Source organism: Typopeltis vanoorti, chromosome 5 (genome assembly GCF_054136105.1).
Source record: "Typopeltis vanoorti isolate ZY-2024b chromosome 5, IOZ_Tvanoo_1.0, whole genome shotgun sequence".
Lineage (NCBI taxonomy): Eukaryota > Metazoa > Arthropoda > Arachnida > Uropygi > Thelyphonidae > Typopeltis > Typopeltis vanoorti.
In genome coordinates, this window is record NC_143553.1 from 74,767,487 (window position 1) to 74,792,187 (window position 24,701).

Here is a 24,701-nt window from a genome sequence, read left to right on the forward strand (position 1 = left end):
ATGTTTGTGTATTTTAGTCTACAATTCACATCTGAGAACTGCTCAACTTTTATTTGCTTTAAAACTTTTTTACATGTTCTTTTTTTCAATATAAAATTCAATTTTAACCTGCTCAAGACTAAATGGTGATCACTTCCAATTTCAAATCCTCTGTACACTATTTGTCCTGCACCAGTGAAAAAACATCACTATCAACAATAACATAGTCAATGAGACTTTTCATATTCTTTGCCTCTTCTCTCCATGTGAATTTGTGCACATTTTTATGTTGGAACATGGTGTTAGTAATAATCAGTCCAATTCTTGAGCAGAAATCCAACAGGTATTTGCCATTATTATTAGCTTTGCTCTTTTCTCGAAATATTCCCAAAATACTTTTGTATGTCTGGCAATCATTTCCCACTCTGCTATTTAGATCCCCAACAAGAACCAACTTTTCTTTTATCATTGTGCGAGTTGCTTTCTCTAAAGCCTCAAAAAATTTCCTTCACTTCTACCTTAGTAGAACCTTTTGTGAGACCATAAGCACAAATAAGTCTCATTGTCCAGTTCCCCATTCTGATATTTGCCCACATCACTCTACTTGGTATTGCCTGCCATTCAAGAAGATTAACCTCATATTTAGTGTTGACTATTTATAGCTACTCCTTTTCCCAGATTGTCATTGCCTGAATATAACATTTTATATTTATTTCGTAGAAAGATCTCACCAGTTTTTATCTTTTTTTTTTTGTTTCAGTTACCCCTATCATATCGATTTGGTACTTATCCGATTCGTCAGCCAACTCCACTTCTTTGCCATTCAGACTTCTTATGTTGATAGTACCGATATTGAACTCTGGTGATGTTGAGTTGGTGTGCGTTTCAGGATTTGTTCCAGTAGTGGTTCCCTAGAAAAAAAAAACAAGGGCATTATTTAACCAGGTGATGCTCCAGCCAGCATGAAATTCTGTTATGTTGTGGTTTAAGCTAATAAGAATACAATATGGTCAGCTGAATCCCAAATTGCCAGCCCATCCTTGTTTTTTCAGTATCTATGTAAATACCCAACATGATGCACATGAGAAGGTGAGAATTGGACACAGGTCAGAAGCCCAGGTCATTCTCTGCATTTCTTCAAAGGCTATGTGGAGGACTCCTCTCAATTATACAGCTTTGACCCTTAAGCACCCAATTTTTTTTTTATATTTGGCTATAAAATATTGCTGGATCCATCATCATCATATCCTCCTTTTTAATAGCTTATCTATACAAATTGAAGCCTTTCAGCTCTATATTTCACCCATCTATGTTCACAAAGTGGCACTTGTTAGATGGTTGTTCTGAGCCAAATGACCCATCTGTTAAAACACAACAGTATGGATCAAAGAACAATACAAATTTGAATATAAAAGAACAGCGAAATGCATACATTACAACGGAACCATTTTAGAAATGAACTCGCATAGTAGGTAGGATAAACCAGCTAAGTATAAAATGGTGTATAAATGATAAAGAGCAGGCATTAGTTCAGGAACACATCTCTTGACAACAGCTGGTGAAATTTCATCAGAACCAGAAGCCTTTTTAAGTATCCAGGTTCAAGATTTCTCTTGTCTTTCAGAGAAATCTTGAACAAGAACAAGAAACGTGAAAGCAACAAGAAGCATATGATTCAATGATTCCAGGTAAAGGAAGTGATTTGCCTTCATCATCTATGTAGGAGTGGGATGAGAAGAATGATGACAGAGGATCAGCTTATCACATGATATTGCAATGCTGCTATTTGGGTGAGAAAGAGATAGAAGCACAGATGAACAAAAAGTTATGACCAACAGTTTTTGAAAAGGACCAGAATAATAAGGACCAGAAAATATTGGGACACATCCTTGATTTAGAATGAAATCATAATGATATGTGTATTCTTATTGTCATGACCTATACTGCTATATAAGGAATATAGATATACATCTTGATGACTTCACTTCAGTATACTATTCAATGGCACATGGAAAAGAACTTATGGTCTTTGAAAGATGCTACTACAAGTTGCCATGTTAGTGGACTATCTCTTTATGATGCTCACTGCTAAAAGACAATGTCACTAAAATTCACTTAGACCATCAGTCTTCATTATGCTGATGGAAATGTGAGGTTACCACCCTCAGGAAAGCCCTGAGGTGGTATCCTTGCAACCCATAAAGTTATACCAAGGAATTATATATATTTGATTTAATCCTTTATACCTTAGTATCATCGCCTCTATGGGATGCGAAGGCAAGTGATGAGAAGTTATACCACCTTTGCCACAAGTTACCCCACTCCTGAAAATACTTCAGGCGGAAACTTTGTTTGCTTACACTTGGATAAAGGATTAAACCAAATATATAATTGGTAGAATAGGCAAGTGAAAAAACTTCCATCAACTATCACTATCTCTAATCCAGAGAATTTTGATAATAAGGTGCGACACCTTTTGGCAACTCGTATATGGAAATATGATTTCTCCATTACTTCCACTTTGGTATTACCACCTCTGGGTAGTGACCATTCCCCATTATACATGTTCGCAAGGAGATGTGCTTTGCATTATAGGATACTAAGGTAAGTGATGAGAAGTTATACCACCTTTGCCACGAGTTGCTCCAGTCCTGAAAATACTTCAGGCGCAAACTTTGTCTGCTTACACTTGGATAAAGGATTAAACCAAATATATAATTGGTAGCATAGCCAAGTGAAAAAACTTCCATTAATACCAAGGAACAAAAGAGTGTTTAGAAAGGTGGTATGAAAATTTTTGCATTCCAAGTGAAAGCATTCATCCCAATAAGTACACTCTATTTCTCTGAATGGAGTGTACCTATTATTACAACAGCACAGAATATGCTGGTGACTTTGCAACAAGTCCATAGTGTTGAAAGGTCCATGAGATGGAGTGAAAAATCACACTACATCCTTTTCTGATAAGATGAAAAAAGGTGTGAACATGGAAAATTCCTGGGGAATACTTTTTATGCATAATCCCAATTATGAAGTCTGGTGGAAGGGTTGTAATGGTCCAGAACTTTTTATCTTGGTATCAACTAAGATCCTTGATATGTTGCTTTGAAGGATCACTACTGACATATGGAACAGACCCGGTTTCTCTCAATTCAGTTTAGCATGTCATATTCCAGGTACTACTATGAAATGGTCTGAGGAAAACAATATGGAAAAACTTGACTGGCCTGCACAGAGTCCTAACCTCAGCCCAACAAAACATCTTCGAGATGAACTGGAATGCTGAGTGCAGACCAGATCAGTGCACCAGGTTTAGTCAACACATGCATGGACTAGTAGTACATGGGAAGGAAGTGGGTTCTGATACTTCATGTATGATAAGAAATTTACCTTCTTTCCCGTGCCTCACTTGGATTTTTAATTAATTTCGTTTTAATAAATATTAAATAATTATCATAAGGACTAATTAAACTGAAATATCTATTGATCTTTAATTGACCATTGATTTATAAACATCTAATGCCAACGGGGCTGTTTGGCTTCTCCAGGGCTTATAACTTATAACGGTAAGAGAAAACTCAAAGTGGCTAGTACAGAGAAAATGGAGTAACTCTATCGTATAAATTAAAAATTAAAATGGAACACGTAACATTACATGCATGAAGCATGTTGTGTTAGTCACTCTTGTGAGAGCACGCTCTGTAGTTTTGAGCGAAATTAAATTCTGGCAGACTGAGTGATCTTATTAAGGTTTTCCACATGTCAGCTATTATCATTCCCTGGTTTCTGTTAAGATTTTCTCCAGAACAGAGGACTACTATGGCTTCCTTGAAATTTCTACAATGGAAGTCTTCTTCTAAATAATGCATGGAGCTGCTATCCCAATCAATGGTATGGTTTGTAATCGCGAAATGATGGGCTAGACCTGAATTGTCTGTTCTGTTGTTATTAAAATCTCCTATATGTTCTTTTTTTTGGATTTCAAGGCTTCTTGACATCTGTCCTATATAGTTTAGACCACAAGCACATGGGATGTTGTACACTCTAGCATGTTTGAAAAAAGCATTGATGTCTTTTGGCGATCTTAAAACACGACGGACAGTCTTGACCGGTTTGAATGCAACTCTGATGTTGAAAGGCTTAAAAAGTTTTGCGATCTTTTTCGACACTGTACCTGCATAAGGAATTTTATAATATCTAATTCTGAAAAAGCAAAACATTCTAACTCAATATCAAACAATGTGGCATAAAATCATTTAGTGGAATAAAACTGTCACTGACTGAATATAGTGTTCGTGCAAGTGTAGTGTTCGTGCAAGCTCCTGATAAGATAAGTATTATTTTCAGTTATTGTTGATAAAATTACTTAATATTGCGTGGTTTTGTTTGCCTTGCATATTTTAGTGCATCTATTTGTGTGTTTTTGGTGTGTTATAACTTATTATTTGATAAAACACGTTGCAATAATTATGGCACCTGTACGAAGGAAAATGGCGGCCAGTAATGATGGTTCGCCATCTTTATCAAAGAACGGTAGTATAAAAGAAATGAATCAGTGTACTAGCTGTGAAATGTATGCTTTACGAAGTGCGGTCGGAGTGTGGATAGATGATAATAAAGGATTGAATGTGTAGAAAATGTAGGAAGAATGAGGAATTGAAGTGTATTTCGGATCGTGAGTGTGATAATTTTGTCAAACTTCAGAATGAAGAAAATAGCGATATGACAAGAAACGGCAAGGTTGTACATGAGAATTATGAGAGTGTGAATGTAGAAAGTGTGAATGATAGTATTAATGGTTTCTCAGAGAATAAAAAAGATGAGATAGATGCATTGAGTGAGATTGCATTCAACAATGCGATCTCACTCAATGATAGAAAGGGCAAAACAGCAGCTAGAGTGCATGAACAAAAGTCGACTGAATGAACCAACCAGTAATAAAAGGTATGACAGGAAAAATAGGCGTATGAATGTGAACATGAACAAAATGAAGGATAGAGTGCTGTATGGAGACTCGTTAGTACGAGGTGTGTTAGTAGAGGATTTGACAAAACTGTACCAACCTGGTGCGACCATAAAGGATGTAACTGAGTCTATTAGAGAGCAAAAGGAAAGGGTGAAAGAAATGATTGTTGTAGCAGGTACGAATGATTTGAAAGGAGATAAAACGGAAATGATAGAAGACCTGAATGAATTGTTTGAGGTAGCAAAAGAAAAGAGTGAGAGAGTTAGAATGATTAGTCTTTTGCCATGGTATGACAGTGAAATGTTTAAAAGGAGGGCCATAATTGCGAATGACTTTATACGTGGGTTATGTATGACGAGTGGAGTGAGTTTGATGGGCGAAAGGATCTATATAAGATGGATGGCCTGCATTTAAATGGTTACGGTGTAAGAAGACTTGAGAGAGTGTTGCTGAATGTAGTGGATGTGCAAATTCGGGGAAACTAGATTTGTTAAGGGGGGGAGTAGATATACAGTCCTTAGGGAGGCAGTTGAATGTAAGAATGAATATAATATGCTAGAGCAAATAAGGACAACAAACCAGAGTGGGATAGTTAATATAAGGCATCAAGATAGGGTTGGGGCTAATGGGGGTCTTAAATTCATGTACACTAATACTAGGAGTATTAGGAACAAGAAGGAAGAGTTTTTGGCCATGGTTGGCACTTCCAGACCACAGGTTATTGGTATTAGTGAAACATGGCTGACTGTAGATGATATAGCTAGTGGGATTGAATGCGATGGGTATAGTGTGTTCAGGAATGACAGAGAGAATAAAATGAGGGGAGGAGTATTGTTGATGATAGCTGATGAGCTCCAGCCAAGGAGAATAGAAGTTGAATTGCAGGATAGAGAAAAGAGCACATTTGAGGCCATTTGGTGCGAGATTGTGGCTAGCAGAACTAAATATACAATTGGGTGCTGCTATAGAGCAGGTGATGGAAAAGATGGTGGTGACAGTATGCACAAGCAAATAGAAGAAATGAGTGGAAGGAGGGCGATTATTATGGGAGATTTCATCTATGGTCGCATTGATTGGAGTGAGGAGAGGACACACGGGAGGAAGGAATTGGATTTTATGCAGTTATTAAGTGATAACTATCTGCGACAGCATGTAATGGAAAATACTAGGGGTCAGAGAGTGCTTGACCTAGTAATTACATCTGAGGATTTGGCTGTAACAAATATGACCACATTGCCACCAATCGGTGAGAGTGATCATAGAGTCTTGACTTGGGAGGTGGCTAAAGGTGTAGAATTTTCAATTAAGACAGGGTACATGTGGAATTATCGGGCGGGAAAGTATGACAAGCTTAGGAGTTTGATTGGCTCAGTGCCATGGCATGTACAACTGCAAGGACTAGAAGTTGATAGTGCATGGGAGGTAGTTAGGAAGTGCTTGCATGAAGCAATGGCTGACTGTATACCTAGAGTCCGAATAATAAATCAAGTAGGGGTTAAATGGATGAATAACACCATTAAGCTTGAGCTGCAAAAAAAGAAACAACTATGGAGGGAATTTAAGGAGAAAGGTGACCGGCAGGCACATGAATGGTATAAAGCGCAGGTCAGAAGGGTGACGACTGTGGTAAGAAAAGCAAAAAAGGATTACGAAAGAACATTGGCCATGCAGGCTAAAGAGAATCCTAAACAGTTTTTTAGATATGTAGCAAGTAAAAGGAAAAATGTACATGGCAGAATGATTTTAAAGAATGCCGATGGTAGGGAGGTAACTGAATCAGTTGAGATAGCTGAGTTACTGAGTGAGCACTTTGCAAGAATATATCATCCAGGTGGTGACATTGCAGAAACAAATAAACCAGTAGATTATACGGGAATTGTGGTGAATGAAGTGGAGGTGAGTAGTCTATTGCATAACCTTAATGTCAATACATCTGTGGGATTGGATGGTATACCAGCTCGTGTAGTATGAGAAGCAGCTAAAGAATTGTCAGTACCCTTGACCATTTTGTTTAATTTGAGTCTCGGGTCCGGGTTAGTCCCGAGTGGGTGGAAGGAGGGGAAAATAGTTCCACTGCGTAAAGGTGGTTCCCAAGACTGCTGTTGTAAATTACCGACCGATTAGCATATCAGGAATCATTGTCAAGGTCTTAGAGAAATTAGTCAAGAAAAGAATACAGGATTGGATAGATGAAAATGGGATATTGTATGGGGGACAACATGGTTTTGTGAAGGGTAGATCATGCCTCAGTAGCTTGCTCACGTTTTATAACACAGTGACGGCTGAACTGGATAGGGGTAATGGGTTTACAGCGATACTACTGGACCTTGCCAAGGCCTTTGACAGGATACCACATGGAACCCTAATCAGTAAACTGGAGCAGATGGGGATAGATATAGTGTTGGTAAGATGGATAGGAGGGTGGTTGAAGGAGAGATACCAGAGAGTGGTTTATTCAGGAGTGGAGTCAAAAAGATGTCTTGTGACTAGTGGAGTGCCGCAGGGCTCTGTTCTTGGACCACTGCTTTTCAATTTGTTCATCAATGATATTGAAAAGGATTTGAGAGGAAGCGTTCACTTGTTTGCTGATGATGCAAAGTTGGGTAGAGCAATTGTGAGTGCACAGGATGTCAAAATTTTACAGGATGATTTGGATAGTTTGGAGGACTGGGCTAGGAAAAATGGATGTCAGTTTAATGTGGCAAAGTGTAAGGTTATGCACTTTGGGGTGAAAAGAACAGCAGCAGTATATCGCATTGGTGGAACTGTACTTCAGGAGATTGATGAGGCCAGGGATTTGGGAGTGCTGGTGGATAGGGAGTTGAAGTTTAGGGGGCACATTGCAAAAGTGACTAAAACAGCTCACCAAATCACTTGGCTTATGAAAAATACTTTAACATGCAGAGACAAAACAAGTCATTGTTCCTCTGTATCGAGCCTTGATAAGACCCCATCTGGAATTCTGTGCCCAGTTATGGGCACCAGGGTTTCTTCATGATGGGGAAGAAGTGGAGAGGGTCCAGAGATGAGTGACCAAGATGATAGCAGGACTGTGGAATGAACCTTATGAGAATAGGTTGAGGAGTTGTGGGTTGCAGAAATTGGACGATAGGCGAAAGAGAGGTGATATGATTGAGACATTCAAATTACTGAAGGGTTTTATAAGATTGATCCAGAAGATATTTTTGAAAATATGACTGGTGGTGGGAGGACTAGGGGCCATGCATGGAAGCTGGGCAAGAGCGTGGTTGACAAGGGTGTTAGAGCTAGGTTTTTTACTTGGAGAGTGGTGAATGAGTGGAATAAGCTTCCAGAGTCTGTTGTGGGTGCTACGACCATGAATGAGTTCAAGGCAAGATATGATAGATACTGTGTGAATGTTGAATAGTTGTTCCAGACATGATGTTAGGGCCTCCCTCGATGAGTCTGTCGACTCCTTGGAGTTTCCCAGAACAATAATAATATGCATGTGTTTATTTACAGATGCATATTCTTCAGCTAATCAATCATTTTGTGGAAAAAAACTTTCTAACAATAACATTTTTGTAGTTCCTAATAAAGGATGATTAACTTAGCTCTGCTGTGACCTAAAAAAAGTCTGAAGTTCTTATGCAACTGATACATATCTAAACCATTTTTTCCACAAAGACATCACCAATATTTCCATCCAAAAATAATACATAAAATTTATATTAATATTCATAATTTTTAAACATAGATGTTTACATTTAATTTTGTTACTGTACATCACAATGAAAATAACATTTTGAAAAATTATGGAGACAACTACCATGCTATAGAGTAAAAACTTTAGTTTAATATAAACCAAAATCAACACTCGACATTCGACCTTCACATCAAGGTCATCATCTGGAGCATACACAATATATACAGAGAAACAAGCTACACTACAATCTACATGGTTTGCTAAAGTTGCTGACCAACTCCAACCGTTATTACAATTATTGGCCTGACCTCTGGTGAAAAAAACTTTATTACATCAAAGCTAGAGTCCTATTATTATTATCTATTAGATTACAAAACTAAGAGTTGGGCTGGAGAGCAATATGTTTATTTATATATATATATATATATATATATATATATATATATACATATTTAAAAAAAAAAAAAAAACTTTACTACATAAAAGCTAGAGTCCTATTATTATTATTATTATCTATTAGGTTACAAAACTAAGAGTTGGACTGGAGAGCAACATGTTTATATATATATATAAAAAATAAAATAAATAAATAAAAAATAAAAAAAACAATGTGATTATACATATAAATTTCAACCAATTTTTTTTTTTTTAAATATATATATATAAACATGTTGCTCTCCAGCTTAACTCTTAATTTTGTAACCTAATAGATAATAATAATAGGACTCTAGTTTTGATGTAGTAAAGTTTTTTTTTTTTTTCACCAGAGGTCAGGCCAATAATTGTAATAACGGTTGGTCAGTAACTGCAAACCACGTAGATTGAAGTGCAGCTTGTTTCTCTGTATATATTGTGTATGCTCCAGATGATGACCTTGATATGAAGGTCGAAACGTCGAGTGTTGATTTTGGTTTATATTAAACTAAAGTTTTTACGCTATAACACGGTAGTTGTCTCCGTAATTTTTCAAAATGTATTCTGATCACCGTGTAAGCATGAAAGAAAGGACAATGAAAATAAACTTCTATATATTATACATATTGGGGATAAGGCTGCATATTATAGGCCAATCTGTGTGACTGAGGTTATTGTTAAGGTATTAGAGAAGTTGGTGAGAATCAGGATTCAGAAGTGGGTTGACAATAGCAGTATTCTCTATGATGGCTTATAATACAGATTGCTTATGTATTATAAGCAGATTGCTTATAATACATAAGCAATCTGCTTATGTATTATAACACAGTGACAAATTCACTCAAAAAAGGGATGCATGTATGGCGGTGTACTTGGACTTTCCAAAGGCCTTCGACAGACTGCCACGTGACAAGCTAGTAGCTAAAAATTTTGTCAACAGATGGGATTAGATAATAGACTAGTAAGTTGGATACAGCTGATTGGCTGTTGGACAGGGATCAGCAGGTTGTATATGGAGGAGTGGTCACTAGTGGAGTGACACAGGGATCTGTTTTGGAACCATTACTGTTTAACTTATATATTAATGACATCAAGGCTGGCTTAACTGGAGATGTGCAGCTGTTTCCCGATGATGCAAAGTTGGGAAGGGCTATGAGAAGTAAAGCAAACATTGTGGCCTTGCAGAAGGATATGAATAGACTATGTGAGTAGGCAAATAAGGCGCTATCAGTTAAATGTTGCAAAGTGCAAGGTTTTGAAATTTGGTAGGCAAGATTGGGATGCAGAGTATACAATTAATGGAGAAATTTTGAAGGAGGTAGAGGACATGAGAGATATGGGAGTGATCGTGCACAGAGATTGAAGTTTAGGATTCACATTGCTAAACTTGTAAGAACATCCCAATGGATTATGGCCATAATGAGGCAGAAATTGACATGCAGAGGCAAAAAAAGGTTATAGTTTCTTCTCCTATATAAGGCTTTGATCAGGCCACATATGGATTACTATGCACAGATTTGGTTGCCTGGTTTACCAGGGAATGTATTGAAGAAGGTCCAGAGAAAGTTTACTAAGTCAGTGTCAGGTCTATGGAATGTCAAACAAGGAGAGAATCAGGGAATGCAACTTACAGAGCCTTGTGAACAGAACTTGAGAGCAGTGGAAATGGAGGAGGTATATGAGGAATTTAGTAAACCTGATATCAACAAAGGCTATGGGACTTGATGGTATATCACCACGTCACTTGAGAGAATGTTCCTTTAAAGCTGTTGTTAAAGTTAACAACAGCTTTAAAGTACATTTTTAAACATGAGTCTTAGATCAGTTCAGGTTCCAAACGAGTGGAAAGATGGCAAAAATTGTCCGCTTCATAAAGGGGATGATAAGACTAAGGCTTCAAATTATAGGCCAATCTGCTTTTCTGGGCTATGGTCAAGGTGTTGGAAAAGCTAGTGAGGACAAGGATTCAGGACAGGATGAATAGCAGTAAAATTCTCTTTAATGGACAGTATAGGTTTGTTAAAGGAAGATCATATTTTAGCAATCTACTTACTTATTATAACAAGGTGATGAGTACATTGGACAAGGTGGATGCATATACAGTATTATATTTAGATTTTACAAAGGCTTTTGGTAGATTGTCATGTGGCAAACTAGTAATTAAACTGGAACAGATGGGGTTGAATAGCAGATTAGTGCATTGGATTGGAGACTGGTTGTCTGATAGGTATCAACAGGTTGTATATGAGGAAAGTGATATCCCAAAAGAGGTAAGTCACTAGTGGCATGCCCCAGGAGTCTGTTTTGGGGGCCAATTGTTGTTTAATTTGTATATAAATGACATTGGAAGGGCTTAAATGGTGATATACAGTTATTCGCAGATGATGCAAAGTTGAGAAGAGTTACGAGAAGTAGAGCAAATGTTGTAGCTTTGCAAGAGGACCTAAATAGACTATCTGAATGAGCAAGTGTGTGGGAATGTCAGTTTAATGTTGCAAAGTGTAAGGTTTTAAAATTTGAGAAGCAAAGAAAAGGGTGCAGAGTATAGAACTGGTGGGTATATTTTAGAGGAGGCAGAGGAGATGAAGGACTTGAGGGGTGTGGGTGGATAGGGACTTGAAATTTCATAGCCATTTTGCTAAAACAGTGAGGAAGACAGAGGATTATGGCAATGATGCGGTGAACACTGACATGTAGAAGGATGTTTTAATTCCACTATAGAAGACTTCGATGAGATGTTGGAAAAGGTACAGAGACAACAAACTAAGTTGGTTTCTGGTCTCTGAAATGTGAGGACAGATTGAGAGAATGCAAATTACAGAGCTTAGTGGATAGAAGAAAGACAGGAGACATGATTGAGATATATAAGTTGGTAAGGGGTAATTACCAGATTAGCATGGATGAGTTTTCACAGAATATCTGGAAACAAAAGGAGAATGAGAGGCTATCTCTGAAAGCTGTGTAAGGTGGGTGTGAGCTACGGAGTGAGGAGTAGAATTTTTGAAGCAAAAATTTCAAAATTTAAGGCAACTTAAATTTTGAAATGTTGGAAAGTGGTAGGTGATTGGAATAGAATATATTGCCCGAGAGTGTGGCCAGTGCAGTGACAGCAAATGCATTTAAGTTGAGGTACAACGAGCTGTGCATGTGACAGTGGGACCTCCCACATTGAATCTCTTGACTCCATGGAAGTCAACTGATAATAATAAAACATCCTTACAAGTACAGATAAGGAAGTCTTTACTTGTTAGCATGTTTTTCAACATCCAAGCAATCCTTTGAGCTATTTTACCAGCAACCAGTTTTTGCAATATGTCCTCTGAACTTCAACTCTTTGTCTGCCATTATCCTATGTCCCTAGCCTCAATTTCCAGCAATCTAGTACTGTCAATGTGATACACAGTATGAGCTTAAACTTACATTTGTCAAAATCAAATTGATAATCATTATCAATTTGATTGATAATCATTATCAATCATTATCAACCCTGCCCAATTTTGCATCATCAGCAAACTACTGAATATTCCCCCTTTAAATCTTTCCCTATATCATTAATATACAAATTAAAGAGTAGTGGCCCTAGTACAGAACCCTGAGATAATCACACCTCATTTGCCTGGGTTCCACTTCATCATATACCACTCTCTGGCAACAAAATATAATAAAAACAGTAATACTACTACACTGGTTGGCCAAGTGGATAGCCTTGCACTCTCCAACATGGGTTCTTCCAATATAGGAATGAAAGTTATATGTCTTAAGGCGGAAGATCAATTTCATTGCTTAGTGAGAGACCATCTTGCTTACTGGAGGCCTGAAGTAATATGAAAAAGTCGTGGCTGGTCTCCAGGCCAACAATGGAACTTTTTCTAACCCAAATGAGAAAAGTTTTCAGAGCAGCCATCAAAGCATGCTTAAAATGTTAGGATACAAAAGGCAACTTATCTTCATAGGCACAGCTCCAAGTTCTGCTGCTTGGTTATCAGCTGTAGGGGGGGAAATAAACAAGGGAAAAAAAAAGAATACAGTTCAAGGAGACATCTATAGATTTGGGAAGGGTTTCATAGAGATTAGATAGTAAAAATAGTAGAAATAATTATATAGTAAGGGAGAAGGAGATACCTCAGATAACAATTAAACTTGATTTTGTTCAGACTGCTGTGGACCAGAGAGCAAAGAACAGATCTATACAGAGTACCTTCTTCCATATAGCTAATAACTTCCATGGCTACAATATTCTCACAGTCACAAAATATTCAAATAGTAGAACTTGAAGCTTTCACTAGAAGAAGTCTGGAAAAAAGCTTTTCTTACTCAAAATAAATTTGTCAGACCTGTCAAAATGGACTACAACAACGATGCATGCAGCCATCTATTCATTATCTTCATAAAGTTAACTTTTGAAATGTTGCATTCAATTACTGAATAAAGATTACTAAAAGCTCACCAGCTTGCAACAGCAAATGCACAGCTTCACTATTGTTCATGAAGGCGGCAGCATGTAGTGGGGTTCCAAAGTGGCAATCCATTGCATTGAGACGAGCTCCTGCATCAATTATCAATTTAATGCATTCAGCATTTCCTATTGAGGGGAAAAAAAGTTACCTTCAAAGCAATACTACATGGTCTTTCACTATAATATTAAACCAAAGTCAACAAAAAAAGTTATTCATAGATCAATGATCAAGTTACACTTTCTGTATTAACAGATATTTTCAAAACAAATGATTTAACACAATGAAAAAAGAAAAGTTGGTCCTTGTTGGGGATCTAAATAGCAGAGTAGGAAATGATTGTCAGACATACAAAAATATTTTCGGAAAAATCAGAACTCCCTGGTGGGCATAGGAAGTTAAAGAGACAGTGAAGGAAAAGAAGAAAGCATGTTGAAAGTTCCTGGCAAATAAGTCAGACTGTGCTCTTAGAGAATATAGAGACAAGAGTAAGAAAGCTAAACACTGTGTAAAGCTAGCTAAACAAAACTCATGGGAAGACTTTGGTAAGAATTAGAGATGATAAAGGTGACATGAAAATGGGAGAAAAAGATATCCTTGAAGTATAGAGTAATTACTTAGAAAAATTGCTAAATTAAACAATAAGTAACAACAACAGCACAGTGGCAAAACACACTGATCAGGCATGCAATCAGGAATACATATCCATACTTGAAGTAGAAAAAGCCATCAAAAGCCTATCATCTACTCCAGCTACCTTTCTGAAATATGGAAAGGCAGCTGGAGTAGATGATATTCAACCAGAAATGCTAAAGTCCAGAGGTATAAAAGTCTTACAAAGGCTGCACTGCATAGTTAAGAAGGCCTGGACAGAGGGATGAATTCCAGATGTTTGGAGTAGAGTTCTCATAATACCCATATATAAAAAGAGAAATAAAACTGAATGTGAGAATTACAGAGGCATTTCTCTACTGAGTCTTCCTGGTAAGATTTAGAAGACAGAAGCTGTTAGCATCAGATTTTCACTTTATGACAAATAGTTGAGAAATCATGGGAATATAACAAAGATCTGTATTTACATTTTGTAGATATGGAAAAGGCTTATGATGAGGTGCAAAGAAACAAGCTATTCAAAATCCTACAGTTGTGTGGTGTTAATGGGGCATTATATCAAGCAATACTTAGTCTTTATTTGAATTGTAAGTCAGCCGTTAGAATTGCAGGAAGTACAGGAAGATGGCTTGATGTTAAATCTGGTGTCACATAAGGATATTCATTATCTATATGGATCACATTATGAAGGAAATTGATATTAAACCTGATATCAAAATTCAAGATGTTAATCTCAGCTCTGCTTTATGCAGTTGATGCTGTACTTCTAAATAAATCTGTTACAAGCATGCAAGATTCCCTGATTAAACTGAATAACTGTTGTAATAGATATGGTATGAAGGTCAGCAATAACAAGACAAAGACAATGAAAATAGGCAGAAGCACTGAAAATATCAACTGCATCATGAATGGAGAACCTACAGAACAAATAAAATATTTCAGCTACTTAGGTACGATTTTTAGTGAAGACGGTAAATTAAATATGGAAATAGACAACAGAATCAACAAAGCTGGTATGGTGTGAAGTCAACTGGATAAATTTATATGGAATAAGAGAGAAATTAGTCAAAACACTAAGTTAGCTGTATACAAGACAGTGTTCATACCAACTGTAACTTATGGATCTGAGAGATGGGGTTAGAAGTAAAACACTTGACCAAAGACTATAGACCGCAGATACGAGAATCCTGAGAAAGATTTGGGGCATGAACAGGTGGCATCAATGGCAATATCATATTAAAAACGAGGAAATTAAAAAATAACTTGATATTGTTAGCATCCAGGAATGTGTCAGCAGAGCCAACCTCTGGTGGTATGGTCACTTAAACAGAATGGGAGAGGAAAGATAAGCAAAACAAGTTGGCAGGAAAAAGGTCCAAAGGAGGACCAAGATATAGGTGGATTGATATGGTAAAAAGTGCCTTAGAAGACAGAAATATCAGATCTAACAATGTCCGAGTCTTGATAGGTAACATATTGATTTGGAGGAAAATTGTAGATAGGAAGTTAGTAATGATGTAACTTTTTTTATGTAGTACTATCATATCCTGTACACCCCTTGAGGTACATGTCAGGAATTTGATGATGATGATTTGACTATTACTAAGGTGCAGTGCTTCCCAAATTTCATGATTGGTTTCACTTTTATAGATTTATAGATACATTTGTTACTTTCACAAATTCAAAATACAACCCTTTTTAGCAATATCAAAGTCTACATATTGATATATTATAAACGAACAACTTATTCTTAATTAGTATTAATAAGAACCAAAAGCTATATATAAGTTTAAAACAGTGTTGAGCATTATCAAACTTATTGAGACAATTTTGAATACAATTAATATGTTTCACTTAATTCCATAACTCCCTTATTCATATTTTATAATCCCTCAGGAATCAGTCATTTTGAGATTTCAGATGTTAAGAAAAAGCTGCCAACACAATTAAGTCCATAAGGTATCATGTCTGTCAATTTTACATTCACCAGCAGATTTTTTGAGGCCTCTTTTTGGGAAGCAAGACTATATATTACTTAATCCATTGTTATATCAAATATCTTATGTTGTACCAATAACTTCTGACATAACAATCAGTGGTATTCATTATGGTTATTATAATGACAGAAAGCAAATATAACTGTTAGTTTTGTAACACACACACACACACACACACACACACACACACACACACACACACCACTCGATGATGCTTTACCTACATGGCAAGTGCAAGAAGAATGATTGTTATGGGAGATTTTAACTACAGCAGTATAAATTGAGGAGAAGATGATGCATGCAGAAATAAGGGAATGAAATTTCTTGAATTCTTGAGGGACAAATGTCTTCGGCAACATGTAATAGAGGGATCAAGAGATTCACAAGTTTTGGATTTGGTCATAGCATCAGAAGAGTTGATAATAACTGAGATGACATCTCTCCCACCAGTTGGAGAGAGTGACCGTGTGGTTTTGAGTTGAAAGATGAATAGACATGCAGGAGTATCAAAGAGATGGGAACGTATATGTGGAATTATAAGGCAGGTGATTATAATAGTCTTAGACATCAACTTGGGGAAGTTTCATGGAGAGAGGAATTGGAAGGTCGGGATATCATTAGCGCTTGGGAAATTGTGAAGAAATATTTGTTAGCAGCAACAGCAAACTGTAATCCACAAGTGAAGAAGAGGACACAATTTAGAGTAAAGTGGATGATAAACAATATTAAACAGGAACTGCAAGTGAAGAAGAAGATATGGAAGAGATACAAGGAGACAGGTAAAGAGCAGATGCATGAAGAATATAAGACACAGGCCAGGAGAGCGACTGGTATGGTAAGGAAGGCAAAACTGGAATATGAGAAGAGATTGGCCCTAAGATCCAAAGAAAATCCTAGGGAATTTTTTAGCTATGTGGCCAGTAGGAAGAGAAATGATTGTGGAAGAATGACATTGTGGGATAAAAATGGGAATAGAGTGACTGATCCAGAGGACATAGTGAAATTGTTCAATGAACACTTTACTGGAGTATTTCATCCTGGAGGAGTAAATTTTAATACTAGAGGGATAGGGCAGGTTCGAGGTTTAGAGGTGCAGGAGGAGAGTGTGTTCCAAATACTGAGTACTCTGGATGTCAGTAAAGCCGTGGGACTGGATGGTATTTCACCACGAGTTTTGAGAGAATGAGCTAAAGAAATGACAGCTCCTTTGACCTGACTTCTCAATGAAAGTCTGGCTACAGGAAAGGTGCCCAGGGAATGGAAGGAAGGTAAGATAGTGCCATTACATAAAGGTGGTAGCAGACTGGAAGTGTCTAATTATAGGCCAGTTTGTGTGTCATCAGTAGTTAGTAAGATATTGGAGAAAGTAATGAGGGACCATTATACAGCATTGGGCAGATGAGGGTAATGTTATCAGTGAGAGTCAACATGGATTTGTTAAGGGGCACTCTTGTTTTAGTAATATGCTAGCCTTTTATAATAAAGTTACAAGAGCAGATAGATGAGGGAAAAGCATATACTGCCATTTTCTTGGACTTAGCGAAGGCATCTGACAGGGTGCCACATGATAAACTGATATTTAAGTTGCAGCACATGGGTTTGGATGTCAGGTTGGTCAACTGGATTCAGGATTGGCTGTCCGATAGGTATCAGAGAATTGTGTATGCTGGAGCAGTTTCAAGGAGGCAGAGGGTTACAAGTGGGGGTCCCACAGGACTCAGTACCGGGACCTATATTGTTTAACCTTTATATCAATGATATTGTGAGTGGATTGCAGAGGGATATTCGGTTGTTTGCGGATGATGTGAACCTGGGAAGGGTTATTAATAATAGTGCAGATGTGGTAGCCCTGTAAGAGGATTTGAATAAGCTAGACAGATGGGCAAATGACTGGGGATGTCGGTTTAATGCAGCAAAATATAAGGACTTGAGGTTTGGGACATATCGATGGGACACTGCATACTGTATTAGAGGGGCTGTACTGGAGGAAGTAGGGGGGGATAAGAGATCTGGGGTTGATGATCAATAGAAACCTGAAATTCAGGGGACATATTGTAAAGGTGTAGAAGGTAACACAGAGGATTGCTGCAATAATGAGAAAGACGCTGACCTACAGAGATAAAAGAGTTATCAATCAATTCATTGTATAAGACCCTGATCAGATCACACTTAGACTATTATTCTCAGATTTGATCCCTAGGATTTGAAGGAAATAAATTAACTGTGGAAAGGGTACAAAGGCAGATAACAAAGATGGTCTCAGGACTGTACAATATTAATTATGAGGATCGGCTGAGGGAATGTGGACTGCAGAGTTTGGTGGATAGAAGAAGATATTGAGACTTTTAAACTGTTGAGAGGTGATTACAGGGTTGACACTGGGGAGTTCTTTTGCTTGGTTCAACAGCAGGAAGGAGTGATGACAAGGCGCCATCCCTGGAAGTTATGGAAGGAACTGTGAGCAAGAGGGTGAGGAGTGGTTTCTTTGCATGGAGGGAGGAGTGGTAGAACCATGGAATGCATTACCTGATGGAGTGGTGAGAGCAAGAACAGTCAATGAGTTTAAGGAGTGGTATGATACTCTGTGCTTCCTAGAAGGGACCTATTGTGATGAGTCTTGATGGACTTTGTGTTTCTTAGGAAGGACCTCCCACGATGAGTCTTTTGACTCCATGGAAACTGAATAATAATAAGAATAATAATTTAATACTCATATGCTGGAAGCTTATCGCTGGAAGATTTGTCGACAACGATTTGCAGGTAGTTTGAACCAGATCCCTAACAGGAATTCAAAGTCAGTAAATTACTAAAAAGAAGTCTTCTTTGTAACTATCATCATCAAATTCCTGATATATGCCCTCAAGGGGTGCACAGGATATGATAGTGATACATGAAAAATTTACATCATTACTAACTTCCTATCTACAATTTTCCTCCAAATCAGTCTGTTACCTATAAAGACTCCAATATTATCAGGTCTTATATTTCTGTCATCTAAGGCACATTTTATTGTACCAATCCACCTATATCTTGGTCTTCCTCTGGGTCTTTTTCTTGCCAACCTGGCAGAAAAACTTGTTTTGCTAATCTTTCCACTCCAATTCTGCTTAAGTGACCATAGCCTTTGGCCAAGTGTTTTACTTCTAACCCAGCTCTCAGATCCACAAGTTAAAATTGGTTTAAACACTGTCTTGTATACAGCTAATTTAGTGTTTTCGCTAATTTCTCTCTTATTCCATATAAATTTATTCAGTTGACTTCCTACCATACCAGCTTTGTCGATTGTGTTGTCTATTTCCATATTTAACTTGCCATGTTCACTAAAAATCGTGCCTAAGTAGCTGAAATGTTTTACTTGTTCTACATTTAATGTCCCTAATCTGGCAATATAATAAGTTCTCCATTCACAATGCAGTTAATAGTTTCAATGCTTCTGCCTATTTTCATTGTCTTTGTCTTTTTAACGCTGACCTTCTCACCATATCTATTACAACAGTTATTCAATTAGTCAGGGAATCTTGCAGACTCGTAGTGGATTTATTTAGAAGTATAACATCATCCGCATAAAGCAAAGAGATGAGATTAACACCTCCAATTTAATATCATGTTTAATACCACTTTCCTTCATAATGTAATCCATATAGATAATTAATAAGAGAGGGGATAATAGACATCCTTGTCTGACACCAGATTTAACATTAAACCACCTTCCTGTACTTCCTTCAATTCTAACTGCTGACTTACAACTCAAATAAAGACTAAGTATTGCTTGATATAATGCTCCATTGACACCATATTACTGTATATGGTGTCAAAAGAGTTAGCGTCTCTCTTGGCACCTTGTCATATGCCTTTTCCAGATCTACAAAACTTAAATACAGATCTTTGTTATATTCCCATGATTTCTCAACTATCTGTCGTAAAGTGAAAATCTGATGGTGACAGCCTCTATTTGGCCTGAATCCAGCTTGTTCTTCACCAAGCTTTTCTTCCACAATTCTTCTCAACTGTTACTCAAGTATACTAGCATAAATCTTGCCTGGAACACTCAGTAGGGATATACCCCTGTAATTCTCACATTCAGTTTTATTTCCTTTCTTATATATGGGTACTATTAGAGCTCTGCTCCAATCATCAGGAATTCATTCCTCTGTCCAGACCTTCTGAACTATGCAGTGCAGCCACTGTAAGACTTTTATACCACCATACTTTAGCATTTCTGGTTGAATATCATATACTCCAGCTGCCTGTCCACATTTCAGACTTTTGATGGCTTTTTCTACTTCAAGTATGGATATGTATTCCTGATTGCATGCCTGGTCAGTGTTTTTTTATCACTGTTCTGTCATCACTGCTTGTTTCATTTAGCAGTTTTTCAAAATAATTACTCCATACTTCAAGGATATCTTTTTCTCCTGTTTTCAAGTCACCTTTATCATTTCTAATTCCTTTTAAAGCACTCTTTCCTCATTTCAGAGCTTCCTCAACAATTTCCAGAATATCTTGCCACCTTCTTGATATTTATTTTCTATTTTCCAAAGTTCTCCCATGATTTTTGTTTAGCCACTTTTACACAGTGTTTAGCTTTCTTACATTTGTTTCTGTATTCTCTAAGAGCACAAGCTGACTTATATGCCAGGAACTTTTGATATGCTTTCTTCTTTTCCTTCACTGCCTCTTTAACTTCATGTGTCCACCATGGAGAGTTCTGATTTTTCTATCCTTGCAGGCAACCTCACCACATGCCTCTCTGGCTGAATCAATCAGTGTTTTCTTCAAGGCTTGCCACTGAATCTCCAAGATTTGGTTCTTGTTCTCAAACTCTTTCATTTTTAATTTAATAATTTTTGTGTATTTTAGTCTACAGCTCACATCTGAGAGCTGCTCAACTTTTATTCGCTTTAAAACTTTCTTACATGTTATTCTTTTCAATATGAAATTCAATTTTATCCTCCTCAAGACTAAATAGTGATCACTTCCAAATTCAAATCCTCTGTACACTCTGGTGTCCTGCACCAGGGAGAAAACATCACTACAACAATAACATAGTCAATGAGACTTTTCTTATTCCTTGCCTGTTCTCTCCATGTGAATTTGTGCACAATTTTATGATGGAACATGGTGTTAGTAATAACTAGTCCATGTCCTGAGCAGAAATCCAATAGGTATTTGTCAGTATTGCTTTGCTCTTTTCTCCAAATTTTCCAAAAATATTTTTGTGTCTGACAATCATTTCCTACTCTGCTATTTAGATCCCCAACAAGGACCAACTTTTCCTTTTTCATTGTGTCAGTTGCTTTTTCTATTTGATCTTTTGCTTTTCCTCAAAACATTCCCCCACTTCTACCTTATTAGAACCTTCTGTGGGACCATAGGCACAAACAAGTCTCATTGTCCAGTTCCCCATTCTCATATTTGCCCACATCACTCTACTTGAAACTGCCTGCCATTCAAGAAGATTAGCCTCGTATTTTGTGTTGAATACTATGGCTACTCCTTCTTTTCCTTGATTGTCATTGCCTGAATATAACATTTTGTATTTATTGCTCAAAAAGATCTCGCCAGGTTTTGTCTTTTTGTTTGTTTGTTTGTTTCAGTCACCCCTATTATGTCGATGTGGTACTTATCTAATTTCTCAGCTAGCTCTATTTCTTTGCCATTAAGGCTTCTTATGTTAATAGTACCAATCTTGAACTCTGGTAATGTTGCGTTGGTGGTGTAAGTTTTAGAATTTGTTCCAGTAGCTGATTATTTGCTGTTTACCCTGGTTCCCTGGCAAAAACAACGGGGGGGGGGGGGGCTTTGTTTAACGGCAATGCCCCAGATGGCATGAAATTCTATCATGGTTGTACCATGATTTGAAATTTTTTGTTTAAACCAATAAGAATACAATTTTGTGGCTAAATCCCAAATTGCCAGCCCATCCTCGTCCACTCAGTATCTAGGTAGATATCTAACAGGGTGCACCACGAGAAGATGAGGATTGGACATTTGTTCAGAAGCCCTGGTCAGTTCTCTGCATTCCTTTGACAGCTATGTGGAGGTCTCCTCTCAGTTACATAGCTTTGACCCTTAAGCATCCCTTGTAACTATCATCCTTATAATAAATCATCCCAAATAATGGTTTATTGCTTATAATAAATGACATATTATTGTACATGTAAGTAATAATATACTTAAGCTTTCAACTTCTAGAGAACTTTATGTACATAAACAATTTTGTTTAAATACAAAATTTTGTGTTATTGGGAAAAAAAATAATAATAAAGAATCCAAGTACAAAGTTTGAAGCTATTCTGATAAGTCATGAATTGAGATTATTAGAGCATCTTGAACCCACTTAAACACATCTGAAAGTTACTTTTTTTTTTAATTTTATTTATAGCCAAAATCTGAAACCTTCAACCTTACTTCGAGTATTATTTTCTTCTGATACATGAATCTGTTCTAATAAAGCTCTCTCTCTGTCTGTCTGTCCCTAAAATATATAACTTGTTTGAACAACAATAAGGATTCTCTACTTCCCATATAAATACATGTATATACAAATTAATTTTAATGCATACATTTCAGAGCACTATTTCCCTGAATGGCATCAATAACCTTCTAAGTTTCATCTCTATAGCATGATTAGACTGCAGTGAAATGGAAAAGAAAAATTCATAAAGACATAATATGTACTCCTTCCTAGTGAGGAAATTCAATTTTTATTCAACCTTTCTAATTTTCTTAACAATCATTATCAACAATTTTATTTGTGAACCTTTCAATTAGAATAGTTCATAACCACTCGGCCAGCCAGCCTGGCTGGTCGAGTGGTTAACATATCCGCTCTCCAGTCAAGTGGCTGCTGGTTCGAATCCCGGGTGGGCATGGATGTTTGTGATTGTCTGTGGAAATAAAATGTACAGCTTATTAACTTCCTACATAATGGCGTGCTTACCAGAGCAGTACAAGCAAAAAAGTTCAGCTTCCTTGTAAAAAAAAAAAAAATTGGACTAAGATTAGACATTAATGAAATGAAGAAATGCCAATGCATGTTCAATTCTAAACTTTTATCACTTCTTGATTTACTCACTTCTATTTCATAGAAAAGGAATATCCAAAAATACTCTTCTCTATCTGAACAAAAGACAATATTTTATATCCAAATCAGAGCATTTCTGATCCTGAAATAAAAAAAACTATCCATCAAATTAATGCATCACAAAAGCAGATGACGAGAGAGAGAAAGAGAGAGAGAGTATAAGAATTAAGAATGCATAAGAAGTTCCAAGTATTTACAAGTAAGTGTAATTTTTGAAATACCTGATTAAAAAATTTTGCTTTTAACATGATTGGTTGTTTTTGATTTTTGAAAATGACATACAGCAGTTAAAGATCAATTATTTAGAATTCCCATAATTTTCAACTTTAGTTTCCATTAATATAAAAACTGGAAAAATAATATTTTTGCAATCATATTACATTCATTTAATTTCTTTTTATTATGTATTGAGCTTGCATTATATTAGGAAAAACTACGCAAACAATCTTGTGAAAGAAATGGTCGACAATAACATGAAAAATGTGACAATAGCAGAATGAAAGTGGCACTTTTTTTTTTTTTTTAAATGGAGAATCCATTCATGAGAGGTTGGTCAACCTATAATACACTAGTACTGTGGAGGAACAATAAGGAACTTGTCCACACTTGATTTGAAAAGCCATGGATTGTATTTCTTAGGAAACACATGGTGGTAGATTGTTCCAGAGTGCAACAATAAAGAGCAGAAGAAATTTGCTCTATGGGTTTGGAGTTGAACTGTGAAAGGATATTGATTGCTGATGTATGCATTTGGATAGATTTACAAGAGCGTGTGGAGAATTATTGATGCCAATTGTGATGAACAGTGGCCAGAAAAGTATTTATAGAAGATGCAGGCTGCAGAAACTGAACACCTGTGTGAAAATCAGTGGAGTGCATTAGTGAGAGAATAGTCATCAATCTAATTGTCCTCTTCTGTATAGAATCTGGTATTTTTAAAGAGCACCACCCCAGATGAGAGAGAGAGAGAGCAGTATTCAATGGTCTGGACGATTGTGATTTGTATTGGGTTAGAAGCTGTTTGGAGTTCAAGTAATGGCTTGAGAAAAAGAGAAAACCTAGATGCAGAGGAGGCAATATTTGTGATACGTTTGTCTTTTGATTTTTTATTGCTAATTTTCATGCCATATTTGTTACATCTGTTATTCAATTTAGTTAGAGAATCCTGGAGACTTGCACTACATCATCTGCATAAAGCAAAGAGCTTTGACATTCCCTATTCTTTTATCAGGCCTAATGCCACTTTCTTTCATAATATGATCCATATAGATGATGAATAAGAGTGGAGATAATGTGCATCCTTGTCTTATCCCTTGTCTTACTTTACATTAAACTATCTTCCTGTATTTCCTTCAACTTGAATACAGACTGTGTATTGCTCTGTTGACTGTTCCATTCAACCCATATAATTGACATAGTTTGAAAAGCTTTCCTCTGGGCACCTTGTTGTATGCCATTTCCAGATCTACAAAACTGAAGTACAGATTCTTGTCATATTCTCAAGATTTTTCAAATATCTGTCTTA

At 36.8% G+C, this 24,701-nt stretch overlaps 1 protein-coding gene across 1 annotated transcript in view; it reads right to left on the reverse strand.

Moving 5' to 3' along the window:
- LOC150106543 (uncharacterized) overlaps positions 1-24,701 on the reverse strand; it is a 68,794-nt gene that overhangs the window by 11,774 nt on the left and 32,319 nt on the right. The window contains exon 4 of the mRNA XM_090393190.1: positions 13,474-13,608. Coding sequence (XP_090249316.1) covers positions 13,474-13,608 — 135 coding nt within the window. The remainder of the gene's footprint in view (positions 1-13,473; positions 13,609-24,701) is intronic.